The sequence below is a fragment of the Cyphomyrmex costatus genome, unplaced genomic scaffold (genome assembly GCF_001594065.2).
Source record: "Cyphomyrmex costatus isolate MS0001 unplaced genomic scaffold, Ccosl1.0 scaffold193, whole genome shotgun sequence".
NCBI classification, from domain to species: domain Eukaryota; kingdom Metazoa; phylum Arthropoda; class Insecta; order Hymenoptera; family Formicidae; genus Cyphomyrmex; species Cyphomyrmex costatus.
The window spans coordinates 4651505-4664532 of record NW_017275965.1 but is presented as its reverse complement, the minus strand read 5'-3'; the positions used below and the strand labels follow the sequence as shown (position 1 = coordinate 4664532).

Genomic DNA, 13028 nt, shown 5'->3' with positions numbered 1-13028 from the left:
TCTCTTATTAATATACAAAATTAACATTGCGGATTTTTGACGGCTTGGAGAAACGTTTACATATACATCCAAAAGTGTTACTAAAATTATATATATAGGTATATCTAAATTATTTCGAAGAAAAATATATCCAGCAAGATTTTTTATTGCGTATTCATTGCAACATAATAATAATGTAACGCATAATTTCGAAATAAAAAAAGGCAACGCCTGAAATTAAGGATGCATACAAATTACATCCTTAATCTAAAGCCATGCCTTCGTCGTCATCGTCCTTTTTATCAGGACTAGCAGCCGATGATTGCTTCTTATTCTTGTCATCTTGTCCCTGTTGAGCTTGTTGTCCCTGATCGCTCTTCGCTTCGGACTCCAGAGCGCTGACGAATTCTTCGATGTTTCCACTGGCTGCGGCACTGACGGCGTCCGGTCCCAAGCCGAATTGACGGATGACAGGGCCCGCCTGGCCCGACTGCAAAGCAGACCAGAACATTGATAGCGCCTGGGAGAACTGGGGAGACGATAGCGTGGTAGACAGGCTGTCCCCAGGTGGCAAGTGCACGTTCATAGCACTCTCCAAGTTCTCCGTCGCAGAAATCGCCTCCGATGAGATAGTGCTGGTCAGCTCTGTCGCTACGCCCCTCTGCCGGACAATAAGCTGCGCTGTAGCTGGATGAAAACAACAGACATACCCAGAGAAACTTCCCCAACTGCTCAGCAGAGCCACAGTCTCCGACAGCCAGGAAAAGTTCAGACAAAGGATAGTATTGCATAGTGAGAAAACCATGCCTCTGTCTTTTCTCTAATCTTGCTCTATCACAAATTTGCAGGTTAACTAATTAGTTTGACAACCAAATTAACATAGTCGAATTAAAAAAATTGTTACATGTTTTCTTTTTTTTAACTTTGCCTCAAAATGCTTTGAATCAAAATACTTTGTATTCAGTAACTTAACAGTAAAGTGTTAATAACATAATTTCATAGTATTGTAGAAAATATTATATATGTTTAACAGTCTTTCAAAGAAATAATACTACATAAAATTGTATTGGACTATGTAACATTGAAACTTCACTTATAGATTATTAAAACTTTACCGAGTTTCAAAAGTAAAAAAAAGCAAACACAGTATTGTAAAACATATTAATTAGGACTTATAAATTATGTCACTTTTGTACTGATATTATTATCTACGAGCATATAAACTAACACATAAACACGGCTATATTAAAATATAATACCAATTCAATTTAGAGACATTAAATATGAAGTCCGTTATTTCATCACAAATTTTTTTTGTAATGGTTTTGTTGGTTTAAGTTTACATATAATATTTTTAATGTTAATTTTCTAGCATTGCACTATATTATAGACAATTACTAATTATTCTCAAATAATGAAGCTACAAAATTCGCTTTTACTCAAAGAAAACCATTTTAAACTTGTAAAATATTGAATAAGCTTGAAAGCTATTCTGCAACTTCTGTTATCAAGAATGGCACTTTATATATCCCTGACATTGATAGTAGCTGTAAAAAATATACAATTAGTATTATACGATAAGATAATCTATTTTATGATAAGCTATTCTTTGAATTTTCTACATTACACTTTGATGACGTATTAATAACTTCCACATAGAATTTATTCGATTTATGGTTGCTTGGTTCCATCATTTTACTTATTGTGTTTTCAGAATACTATATATTTTTTTATATGTAAACTATGTAAAAAAAATACTGTTATCCTTCTGCACTTTTGATTTTATTCTTGTATATTAATTTTACATAAATATTAATTTAAAATATATAATAAGTGATTTTAAGATAAATATTTGATATCTTTTATCTCTTCATTTGATTTAATCTTTTCATATTTGAAAAAAAAAAGTTATCTGTGTATAAACTAAATCATAAAGATTGAGTTTATCCAGTAAATATTATTATTAATTAAATTGATTTATCTTCGATAAAAAAATTTTTTATTTCAAATTATTTATAGAAATATCGTAATATCAGATGTGTGAAAAATTTTTTTAAATGTAGATATAAACATAAACACACAATGTGTAATACATATTTCTCAAAGAAATTAAACATAAATTTTGCAAATGAGAAGGTAAATAAGCCTATGTGAGCCGTCACAAGTTGTAATGTGTGTGTAAAATTGTATTCTTCAAAGAAATTATACAGACGTTTCGACAATTGATTTCGTCCTCTTCAAGTGCCAATATTATTAGGTGTACAAAAAAGTTCTAAGCTTTTGTTTGTAAAATTCAATCTTTATTCGTATGTAATCGCACGGAAATGGCTTGCTGCGTAACGCCAAGCTGTTCTGCAAGCTCCTTTTCAGTTTGCGCAGAGTTTATATCCAGCAGTGCTTGCAATTCGTCCGTTTCAATCTTTTCAGGGCGTCCAGCAAGCGATTTATCTTTAAGACTGAAATCTCCTTGGTGAAACTTTTGATACCATCTTTTACATGTAGCATGACTTACAGCGTTCTCTCCATATGCAGCACAAATCATTGCAGTGGCTTCAGCAGCATTTTTCTTCAGATGAAACGGGAAGAGGATGGAAAATCGAATATGCTCTTTTGTTATTACCATCGTGAACACTACTGATTTTTGAGATTATGTGCATCAAACGCCAAACCGTATGGCATTTTAGAAGGCCAAATGTTAACGCTTTAAAACCGCAAAAGGGCGGAAAGATATATAATTTAAATTGTTATTCCGGTTGTATGAAATCTAAAGCTCAAAACTTTTTTATACACCTAATATAATCCAAAATTAGTACTGTGATAATAAAATTAATTGATTACATCAAAATTCCCTGGCGTCATCTTTATTTAAAATTGTTCTAACGTCGTTTATTATATCTAGCAGGATATTCAAACTATGATGAAAGTCACTAATAATAAAATAGAAACAAAAAAGAAAGAGATTATAGCTATTATTATTAAATTTAATGTAGTCACTAATGTGTTTCAAGACTTATTTAAGAATAATTTCTCGATGACTCTCCTTTGCAATAAGAAAACGCAATCGGTCTTTCTGCTTTGAGATCTCAAAATTAAGTGAAAGGTCAAAGAGAATTAAGATTTTTACATAATAGTGTGTTCACATTTAGAAGAATAATACGAAACATGTGATAATATAAATATAAACATAAATATAAATAAATACAAAAATAATAAACATAGAAATAAAAATAAATATAATACAAATAGAGAGAATAAAAATAAAAATAATAAAAATAATAAATAAAGAATATTACCTAATTGACATTTAATTGGTGATTTTGCTAAATAAAAAACATCAAATTTTTGTTAACTTTTATAACGTTTAGTAATGTAATTTTCATATTAAAAAATAAAAAAAATAATGACATGCACATGTTTGTAGCAAAGTTATTAACTTTCGGTAAACATTTATAATGCAATTCAATGTATCATGTTTCATCATTATTATGATATTCTTGAAAGCCATTTATAGAGTGTTCTAAAATTATAAAAATATTGCTCTTACAACAAATTTAAAGAAAATGTTTTTTTTTTTTAATGAAGATATTCTAATTTTATGTATTCTAGATTTTAGTAAAATGGTTTTATGTTTTTGATCTTTTTTTCCTTTAAATTTAATTTATTAAAAATTGCAATTATTTATTATACAAAAATTAAAGATGCTTTGACATTTTCATTAAATGAAAATGTGAATTGATTATAAAAAGACCAAAAAATTTATGATGGAAAGACCATTAAGAAAATTTTAGAACACTATATAAATGGATACTTGTAACCAATACATTCAAAATTTATGACAGAGGCATCTTCTACTCACAGAACGTTAGCATCTTCAATTACCTGCTATCGTTTATCCCATATAGAGTCAAAATTTTTCTAATTCAATTATTAGAATATTTAAAAAATAGTGTGTATGTACATTGCATTATATTTGCATTAATTATTTGTTAAAAAAAAAACAATTTTCAATCAAAGTTCAATTCAATCCAACGATTAGATTAATTCCGTAAGAAATAAAAAAAGTAGTATGATATTACCTGCACAGCTGGCTCCGTTCGAGATGGCGTTGGAATTTCCGATAGAAAATTCTGCAAATCACTAAGTTGTATTCTATTACTTGGAGCTGCTGCTGTTGCAGCTGGCGTGGACGGAGCTGTTGTTCTTGTTGATGATTTATTATTACCTAGGAAAATATATCATTAGGATATGCTGCTTTATTTAAACAAACAGTTTAAACTTACTTGAAGATTTAGAGTCCGTATTGGGCCCAGGAGTCAACGAATGAGGTGGTCTAGTTACATTCGTAGTGGCTGGAGTGGATGAAGTCGTAGTGGAAGCCCTTGTACTCTGAACACCATGTGGTCTATTCATTGTACCTAATAAACTACCTAGACCACCGATTTGACCAACACCACCAAACAATTGTATAAGCTGTTGCTGCGACATGTTGTTCAATAAATTCTGAAGATCTCCTTCAGCGTTGGTACCACCACTCCTTTGGGATCCTGGAGTCGGTGGATTATTTAATACATCATTAATTTTTCTACAGTGCTCTTCATCTTTATCAGTTTTGAGATCCTATACAAGGAAAATATACAATGTATAAAATCATGCTAAATAAACATATAACAGACTATACATTCATATGTGGTAGCTGAAGACAATCATATGAAGGATAGATATGTATGGTCTGTTACTTTTTCTATCACACATTGCATAATGGAAGAAAACCATCTGATAAACTGCTTTCTGTTACTAATGTTGTCCTCATGTCTCTAATGAAAGCATCTATTATATAAGTTTATAATTTAATCAAGACATGGAAAGTTACTTTTTAAAAATAACAAGTTACAGTATTATTCACATTACCGACTAGAAAAAGTAATTAAAAAAAAAAACTAAACTTGTGACTATAACTTCATTACTGGTAAAATATTACTTCCATTTCCTGTATTTAATACACAGCTGATTATAAGATAATATAAATATCAAATTTTTGTTAAATTATATGAACATAAGACAGATATAAATTAATTTGTTCCAATAACTGCAGTAATTTTGCAAAATTGTATTTTACTTACCTGTAGCCAAAAAAAGAATTTTTTATTTGACGACTTAAACCTCAAAAGATACACTCTGCCAGTCTTACACTGAGGAACATGTTTAAATTCGCAATCATCAGGAAAGATAATTAAGTCCTGAAAAACATATAGTACTTTAGATCATGGTGCATGTTATTAATACAAATGGCAAATCAAGTGTGCAATAAAATAATTAAGAAGTATAGTTTCTCAGAGCACAAGATTGAACGGATTTTCCATTCACAAGATTTCTTTTTAATTTATTAAGAGTAAGAATAATCATCGTACGTCTTCAACTACACCGGTCGTTCGGTCTTTCCAGCAGAAATGCATTAATGAGTCGTCAGACTGATAGACATAGAGCTGGCCCTTCCGTGTATCCGGATAAACCATTTTTCCTTTCACGGTCATTTTACCAGCTTTAAATTCGACAAGGTTTTTCGAGGCACCGCGCGAAGCATTATTACCGAAAAGCGCACCGCTTGACATGTTTGCTAATATAAAAAGAAAATTGCCGTACAACGAGACTTTCCAACAGCCAATTCACTCCACTTGCTCCTACTTTACTTTACTTATGATACGGTGGGTGCGTTCAGATCTTCAGAGAGATTAGTACAATTGTGTCAATCTATCTTTGTCTTAAACCTAATAAACGATGAAGATAGAATGACACACACATGGCGCTAACAGCGACATCCCGAACGCACTCGATATGAGCATTATAAGACATGCCGATGACATTGCATTTGATTGCATTTCAAGATGGCGGTGCAAAACAAATTATCCTAGAGTCCCTAGAATACAGAATCCGGTAACTAGCAGACCTTTTTTCATTGGATCAGAGTCGCAGCTCCTAATAATGGCGGAACCAATCACCAATGTTTGTTTTGTATAACTGCAAAAGAGAATTATGGCTTCTGCACACTGGACGCGGAACCGCTTGGTAAAATGTGACGCGCTAGCCAATAAGCTTACAGCTCCTAACATGTTTATTGGTTATCGCATCGCATTTTGCCGCGCGACAAGCGTTTCTGCGTCCAGTGTGCAGGAGCTATATACTATATGCAAGAAATGCAGTTAAAATAACAAACTCGAAGTCATGACCTTTTCGGTTCGACCGGATTTACACTAAGGTTGAATTAATAACGTTTCGTGCTTTTCTATTGATAGATCGTGTAATGTCAACTCAAAGTATTTTCCTATTCCCAAATTGATGCAAACTCGGTAGGGCCAAAAACTCTATGGCCCGATTTTTCATTATCTGGTTAACTTGTGGTTAAGCTTAACCTGATTGTTTCACCCAATGAGCTTTATCCATGACATCACCATAGATGAAGCCCATTGGATAAAACATCAGGTTAAGCTTAACCATACTAGCCGTAATCTGTTAACTTATGCCGTAATCTGTAAAAATTGATCTTATTTTATCTCCTTATGTCCCATGGAGCAGTAATTCCGTAAAAGTTACCAGTTTTTACTAGTCTTAAACGTCCGATTAGTCCATTAGAATTGGCTAATCGCATCTATCGTCAAACGAAATGATAAATGCAATTGATCAATTCACAATGGTTACATTCAGCAGATCATTGGTGTATTCTTTTTTAAATTATCCAATAGCAGTTAGCGCTCACAGATCTGCTTAGCAACAGTTGAGGGTACGGTCCACTTTGGCGATACAAATACTTCGAAACTTTTGATTGATCAATCAAAAGATAGAATTCTATTAATTGATCAATCAAAAAATCTTCGAAGCATTTGTCACATCAAATTGGCCGTAATCTGAGGGTGCGGTTCATTTGACGCTACAAATGTTCGAAACTTTCGATTACCCAATCAGAAGAAATAATTTTACTAACTAACCAATCAAAAAATGCTTCGAAGCGTTCGTAGCATCAAATGGACCGTAGCCTTGAGTCTGTTGAACACGACCTATGGATCATCTTTCTAATTCCATTATACGTGCATGGATCCACATGTGATTCGAGTGTTGTTTAATGCCGGTGTCACTGCTATAGGTTAAATTAAAGTTCCTCAATATATCGGTTATATCAATCATTTTTTCAGTATTGTGACGTAATTGTTAAATAATTACAGTATGGTCGTGTTTACTTGCAACCATTGCGGCGATTCATTAAGAAAGCCCAAAGTGGCTATACATTACCAGCAGATATGCCGGAATGCACCCTTTGTAACCTGCGTGGATTGTCTGAAAGATTTTCGGTAAGAGTTAATTGATAAAGAAGTAGCTTTTTTCTCAATGTAAGGGCAATCAATCTCAGATTCTTCTGAATAAATATCTAAAATAAAATTTTCTTATTCCAAATTATTATGTTTGAAACACATCAATTTCAAAAGAATCAATGAGGACAGATCTTTCCTAAGAATTTAATAAGTTTTCAACATTAGTTGATATGTATCAGTAATTATATTAATATTTTTAACTTTAAGAGGTGATGAATACGTTGCACACACTAAATGTATAACAGAAGCTGAAAGATATGGCGCAAAACATTATGTTCCAAAACCTGGTGCAAACAAGGGTGAACGCAAGCAGCAAGAATGGATTAACATTGTTAATGATTTGCTGCATGGGACAATGGAACTGTCAAATGCAGAAAGGAACTTTCTGAATACTTTGTCAAAATATGAAAACATACCAAGAAAGAAAGCTAAATTTCTTAACTTTGTGCGCAATGCAATAGGTAATCGTGTAAATGCGACAGTTGTGGAGAGTACATGGAGCAAAATGGAGAATGCGCACAAGCAGAGTCAACAAGTAGTTACAAAGGCACCAAAGAAAGATCCTATACAAAATCAAGAGCAGAGTAAAGGTAAATGTTCTTATATAGATTTGTTTATTTAATGGAAGAATTTATGAGGCTCAACTCACTTATATCAAAATTCACTGTCAGTACTAAAGATGTACAGTTTATATTAATTATATACTATAATTTTCAGCACTGAAAGTAAATTTCAAAATATAATTTTTATAATAGGTCTAGTTTTTTTGTCATTGTGTTGGATTGCACTAAAACTTTCTATGTCGCTTTTGCCAGACTTTTCAGGGTATCAATCATGAAACTTTTTCCCTAGGATGAAAAGTGAAAAATTTCTCTATTAACTTCAATGGTAAAAATTTTCACTTTTTACTTTTCATCCTAGGGAAAAAGTTTTATGATCAATATCCAGATGTGTTAATTTTTTCTTTTTTTTCTCTAAAGTGAAGAAAAAAGAAAAAAGTGAATCATGAGAATTTCAGCTAAAAGAAAAACCTAGTATTATATATAATAAAGTATTTATAAAATACACACAAATCAAATATTTATTTTTTTTTATAGATGAGACAACACATACTCAAAAGGATTCTAACAATTCATTTGACAATCAGAATCTCGCAGAAAATCAAAATAATGAAAATATATGTAAAGAAAATAATTCTATGAGTCATCAAAATGAAAATGATAATGCATGCGAGATAACCAATGGTTACCTACATGAAACTCAAAATAAATCTAAAAAACGAAAATTGGAATTAACCAGCATTCAATCAGAAGATCAAACGGTTGCAAAAATTAATAAACAATCTAGTTCAGATAATGGAAACAATGTTGCTACATTCTATTGGAAGAAAACTATTTTAGATATTTTACAAATTAAGGGTGAAATTCCTTTAAAAAAACTACGAAATAAGGTTATAAAAAAATATATATGTTATGTTTTTAGCTTAAATGATGATACCTTTAAACTGACTGAATATGCAAAAGCTATTGCAAAGTTTGACAAAACAATGGAAAAGTTAAGAAAATCATCTGCAATATGTATTTTAAATAATAAAATTAAATTATTGTAGTTAAATTTATCTTTATACAAAGTCGGAAAATACAAAGTAAATTTATTTAATAAACATAAAAAATACATTTTACTTTATCATAGTAGTTTTTTTAATGTTTTTATAAAATGTATGACGGTAAATTAGTGCTGACATTTTTAATCTACATTAAATTTTTGTTTTGTAATTAAAATTATGCATAAATTTCATAATTATGTGTAGATGTATAAAAGTTTACAATAAAAATGACTGTTATTTCCTTTTTATTATATAAAAGTCTACTTTTTAAATACATATACAGTTATGACAAATTTATTTCTTACAGTAAATACTTTTAAGTCGGCAGCATACATTTGTTTTCCTGCTAGATTGTTGCTGGTCTGTTAGCTAGATTAGAAACTTGTCACTGTATTGACTGCGGTATTGTTAGCGCCAACATCGCAGTATAAGTGATAAAATCGATGGTAAAATTCTAGCAGGGGAAAACAAGCATTGTATACCGCCGCCTTAGGACAGCTATTGGAAGATATGTGATCTTATTACATACATGAGCACATACATTGATATTCTTTAAAACACGAATCTTTTATAAACAGAATTTAATATATACAACCTTAATTTTCTCTCAATATATTGACATCAAGTGATTCTTGATTAATGTGAATCAGATGGAAAGTCATGCAAGAATTTTTCAGAATACCACGCATGATCGCTCATAGTCGCTAAGAGACCCTTTGTAAGTACTTTGGCGTCATTAGTTCCAAAATAGATTGGTTGTTGATCGTATAACTGTGTCACTGTTCCTCCCAAAGCACTACAAGAAATAAATAAATAACAAGTACTAGGTAGTATTAATAAAAAATACTTAAATTATAAATACCTGAGAATTGCAGTGCCTGCACATATATCCCATTTCTTAATAGCAGTTGTATGAACATATGCTGTCGCATTACCAACAGCTACCTCCAAAAATTTGTATCCTAAAATGAAATGTTATCACGTGCAAAATTATCATTTGTGTCTTCACTTCTACTTATTAGTCTTTAATAGCAAATTATAGAAATAAAATTGTGCAATTGAAAAAACTTCACCTGCACCAGCAGCAGAAATAATTTTAGCGTTATCACCAAAGGCAATTTTAGATGTATTTTTTACTTGTCCAGCGTGTGAAAGAGATACAATTAAAATAGGTGTTTTATTGTCTTTTACCTGTTGAACAAAGATTAGCTAAATAATGTTTCAAAATTGATTATAACTTTTTTTGTTAAATTACCTTGGGCAAATTTTTCAAGTTTCTTGATACACCATGATTGCTCCATGTCCAGAATAAACTATAATTTTGTTTTGTCTCAAACGGTTTATATATAACACCAATAATTGGTTGTCCTTTGACGGCTATGCATACCATAGTAGATACATATTGCAGTAAATTTTCTAAAAACATAAGGCATCATGCAAAAACTGTCAAACATGACTTATAAAAGCTACATCGAGCTAAAAGTATAAAATGTCCCAGAACCACTGAATAATTAAAAAAAAAAAGAATTTGATGGACCTGGAATATCTGGTACAAAATTTTGATGAACCACTCAATAGTTTTCTAAAATTTCTTTATATGTCAAATTACTGCACCTACGTATTAAAATTATTTATTAAAGAATAAGCTTTACTCGCAATATTTTAATATTTCTGAGATTGTTCATAATCTTATAGTATTATGGAACTAGACATGAATATCTACATCATATTAAGTCCAAAAAATTACTTTTATTGTTTGATCCTGACAACAATCAATGCTTCTTCAACATCTAGCCAATAGATAGTCGTAACAATGTTAATTCCAAATTACAATTGCAGGTAATACATTTTCTTTGTACTCATTGTTTATAAATTTAATCTTTGGTTTAGCTTTCTTGTGAAATTTGTGACCAATTTATTGATTATAATATGAATATATTCAAACATAAAAATGCACAAATATTTTGCCATAAATAACCTGAAAAGTAATTTTGTTAGAACTACTCGAATTTATAATGGTAAAATTATACCTTTACCTGTGAATTCTTTAGTGGCATCTAGAGGATCTATCCAGATTGTTATATCATTCACATTTACAATATCGTCACTTATATCATAACCATCGATACTTTTAAAAGAATTCTTAATATCTTCAACTACAATTTTATCACAATCTTGCGATGTTTCTTCAGATATCACAGTAATCCCTGGGAATGCTTCTGTCAAAGAGCGATACATAGCGCAGTGAGATCTATAATCTGCTGCTGTTACTGGATCATTTATGCCTTTAAGGGAGATACAGAGAAGAAAAATCATTATATATCACTGTTTTATGTCAAAGTCCATCAAATTAGGAAAACAGATTATACAACATAGAAGCAACATAATGCAAGAATTAAAAATAGAAACATAATGGACTATTATCTAATATACCATCCATTACATATTAAATTATATATTAATAGTTACCTTCCTTTGTCTGACCTTTGCTCTCTATTTTAAATTTAATCTGATCGTGCACTGCTACTACTTGCAATCCCCCAATCTCTGCCGTTCTTATCGCAGCGGCAAGAAGCTGCTTTAGAGACACATCTTTATCATCCCTATGCCGGTTCATACAGAAATAAATAATGCCTAAAAAAATGAGCGCGCACAAAAGTATCTTTTGCGTACGCACACTCATTTCGCCGTTTATTGGCGAATTAATTTGTGACCAGTCAGTTGTGAAACAACAAGATTTACAGTGCGACTTGGCAAGCCTTCAAATATGAAGCCTGTAAAAATAAACACACGATATAATGCTTACAATCTTTCATATAAAATGTTTTCTATACACACATGTCTATATACATACATACACCCACTCACGCGTATGTGTTTGTGCATGTACATACATGACAATAAAGAAATAAAATCAATGCTTGTTAAATAAAAAAAAATCAATACTTATGAAACTCACTAATTGTACACACACACATATGTAATATTAGTAAGTTTAAACATCTATTGTATAACTTCATTAAAAAATGTTCATCATAAAGATCATAAAAGAATTAAAAAGCAATGCTTTTTTTCACTGACACAGCGTGATTTTTTCATAACCTCTTCTACTTTACGAACATATATGAGATTCAAACACGGGATAACGTTAATACAAACATGATTTGCAATAAATTTGTTTTAAATATTTATTCCAGATGGATTCTTTTTTTCTGCAGAACGAAAAAATCAAAAAGTTTCCTCCGTAAATATAATCTTTTTTTTTGTTAATTCTTATGGATAATCAATCGCAGTAAAGAAAACTATATTTTCGCTATTCTTGATCACACAGTAATTTATAAGAGATAAACAAAAGACAAACAAGAGTATATTTACTTTGATTGCACTTTTATATTTTGTTTACATTTTTTTTCTTTCTCTACATATGAGTCTATTTCGGTTTACATTCAGAAAATGTGATGGCTAAAATGATCAGACCAACATTTAATCGTTGCTTAAAAACTGGACATAATGGTTCATAAACATATATGTGTTCTCTGCGCTCTTATATTCTACTGTTTTGTTACTTCAAATAAATAAATATGTATTTTAAAGGATTATTTAGGCAAACTTACTAATAAGTATCTACCAATATTCAGATTTTACGCACAAATTCTAATATCTATACCGTTCATCTTTAAATATGCTAAAATTTATGATCTCGATGTTTTGCAGATTTCTCGAGAAATCTACAAAACATCGAGATCATATGACATTTTCAATATCTACCTACTTCCGAATTTCTTCCTTCGATGTCTTTCCTATATCTTTTTCTGAATTTTTTTCTTGACGCTTTTCCTATATTTTTCAAGTTTTGATTTATCCAACCTTAGAGAATCAGAATTACTGTGAGATGAAGAGGGATGGGGGAAGCAATTGTGGGATTCTCATTTGAGAATCAACCAAGCTGTGACTATGAATACATGACAGATTTTCAGATAAGAGGAAAAAGAATCAAAGGAAAGTGGACAGACAAAAGAAGCGACAAACGAACAAAGTGGACTTACCGAAGGAAAAGCTGGATGAGAGGATCAAGACTTGAT

General features: G+C 30.9%; 3 protein-coding genes across 10 annotated transcripts; 1 reads left to right on the top strand and 2 right to left on the bottom strand.

Annotated features, from left to right (window-relative positions):
• Positions 1 to 154: 154 nt before the first annotated feature.
• Rpn13 (regulatory particle non-ATPase 13) lies at positions 155 to 5682 on the bottom strand. 3 transcript variants are annotated; one of them, XM_018538378.1, is made up of 5 exons: positions 5388 to 5682; positions 5100 to 5216; positions 4260 to 4596; positions 4056 to 4201; positions 155 to 640 (listed from the first exon to the last, which is right to left on the bottom strand). In XM_018538378.1, exons 1-5 carry the CDS (start codon positions 5586 to 5588, stop codon positions 242 to 244), a joined length of 1200 nt encoding a protein of 399 aa, XP_018393880.1. In that variant the 5' UTR covers positions 5589 to 5682; the 3' UTR covers positions 155 to 241. The 3 variants fall into 3 exon arrangements, with proteins under 3 accessions (XP_018393880.1, XP_018393882.1, XP_018393881.1); XM_018538380.1 differs by having other exon boundaries at positions 155 to 469; XM_018538379.1 differs by lacking the exon at positions 155 to 640 and adding an exon at positions 2157 to 2545.
• A 1326-nt stretch (positions 5683 to 7008) lies between these two features.
• LOC108772867 (cell growth-regulating nucleolar protein) lies at positions 7009 to 8949 on the top strand. 2 transcript variants are annotated; one of them, XM_018538509.1, is made up of 4 exons: positions 7009 to 7114; positions 7194 to 7319; positions 7548 to 7930; positions 8438 to 8949. In XM_018538509.1, the coding sequence occupies exons 2-4, from the start codon at positions 7195 to 7197 to the stop codon at positions 8947 to 8949; spliced, it is 1020 nt and encodes a 339-aa protein (XP_018394011.1). In that variant the 5' UTR covers positions 7009 to 7114; position 7194. The 2 variants fall into 2 exon arrangements, with proteins under 2 accessions (XP_018394011.1, XP_018394010.1); XM_018538508.1 differs by having other exon boundaries at positions 7080 to 7319.
• Positions 8950 to 9193: 244 nt separating this feature from the next.
• LOC108772801 (putative inositol monophosphatase 3) lies at positions 9194 to 13028 on the bottom strand. Of its 5 annotated transcripts, none has more exons than XM_018538426.1 (7): positions 12993 to 13028; positions 11416 to 11720; positions 10983 to 11231; positions 10202 to 10362; positions 10020 to 10137; positions 9809 to 9908; positions 9194 to 9742 (listed from the first exon to the last, which is right to left on the bottom strand). In XM_018538426.1, the coding sequence occupies exons 2-7, from the start codon at positions 11627 to 11629 to the stop codon at positions 9583 to 9585; spliced, it is 1002 nt and encodes a 333-aa protein (XP_018393928.1). In that variant the 5' UTR covers positions 11630 to 11720; positions 12993 to 13028; the 3' UTR covers positions 9194 to 9582. The 5 variants fall into 5 exon arrangements, with proteins under 5 accessions (XP_018393928.1, XP_018393927.1, XP_018393926.1 ...); XM_018538425.1 differs by lacking the exon at positions 12993 to 13028 and adding an exon at positions 12719 to 12777; XM_018538424.1 differs by lacking the exon at positions 12993 to 13028 and adding an exon at positions 12322 to 12385.

Coding starts and splice junctions, on each gene's coding strand:
- LOC108772801 (XM_018538426.1), bottom strand. CDS start 11,629: ATGAGTGTGCGTACGCAAAAGATACTTTTGTGCGCGCTCATTTTTTTA. Junction 11,232..11,415: donor CAAAGGTCAGACAAAGGAAG/GTAACTATTAAT, acceptor TCTCCCTTAAAG/GCATAAATGATCCAGTAACA. Junction 9,909..10,019: donor TATTTCTGCTGCTGGTGCAG/GTGAAGTTTTTT, acceptor ATTTCATTTTAG/GATACAAATTTTTGGAGGTA.
- Rpn13 (XM_018538378.1), bottom strand. CDS start 5,588: ATGTCAAGCGGTGCGCTTTTCGGTAATAATGCTTCGCGCGGTGCCTCG. Junction 5,217..5,387: donor CGACCGGTGTAGTTGAAGAC/GTACGATGATTA, acceptor TATGTTTTTCAG/GACTTAATTATCTTTCCTGA. Junction 4,597..5,099: donor AATTCTTTTTTTGGCTACAG/GTAAGTAAAATA, acceptor TTCCTTGTATAG/GATCTCAAAACTGATAAAGA.
- LOC108772867 (XM_018538509.1), top strand. CDS start 7,195: ATGGTCGTGTTTACTTGCAACCATTGCGGCGATTCATTAAGAAAGCCC. Junction 7,320..7,547: donor GATTGTCTGAAAGATTTTCG/GTAAGAGTTAAT, acceptor TTTAACTTTAAG/AGGTGATGAATACGTTGCAC. Junction 7,931..8,437: donor AAATCAAGAGCAGAGTAAAG/GTAAATGTTCTT, acceptor TTTTTTTTATAG/ATGAGACAACACATACTCAA.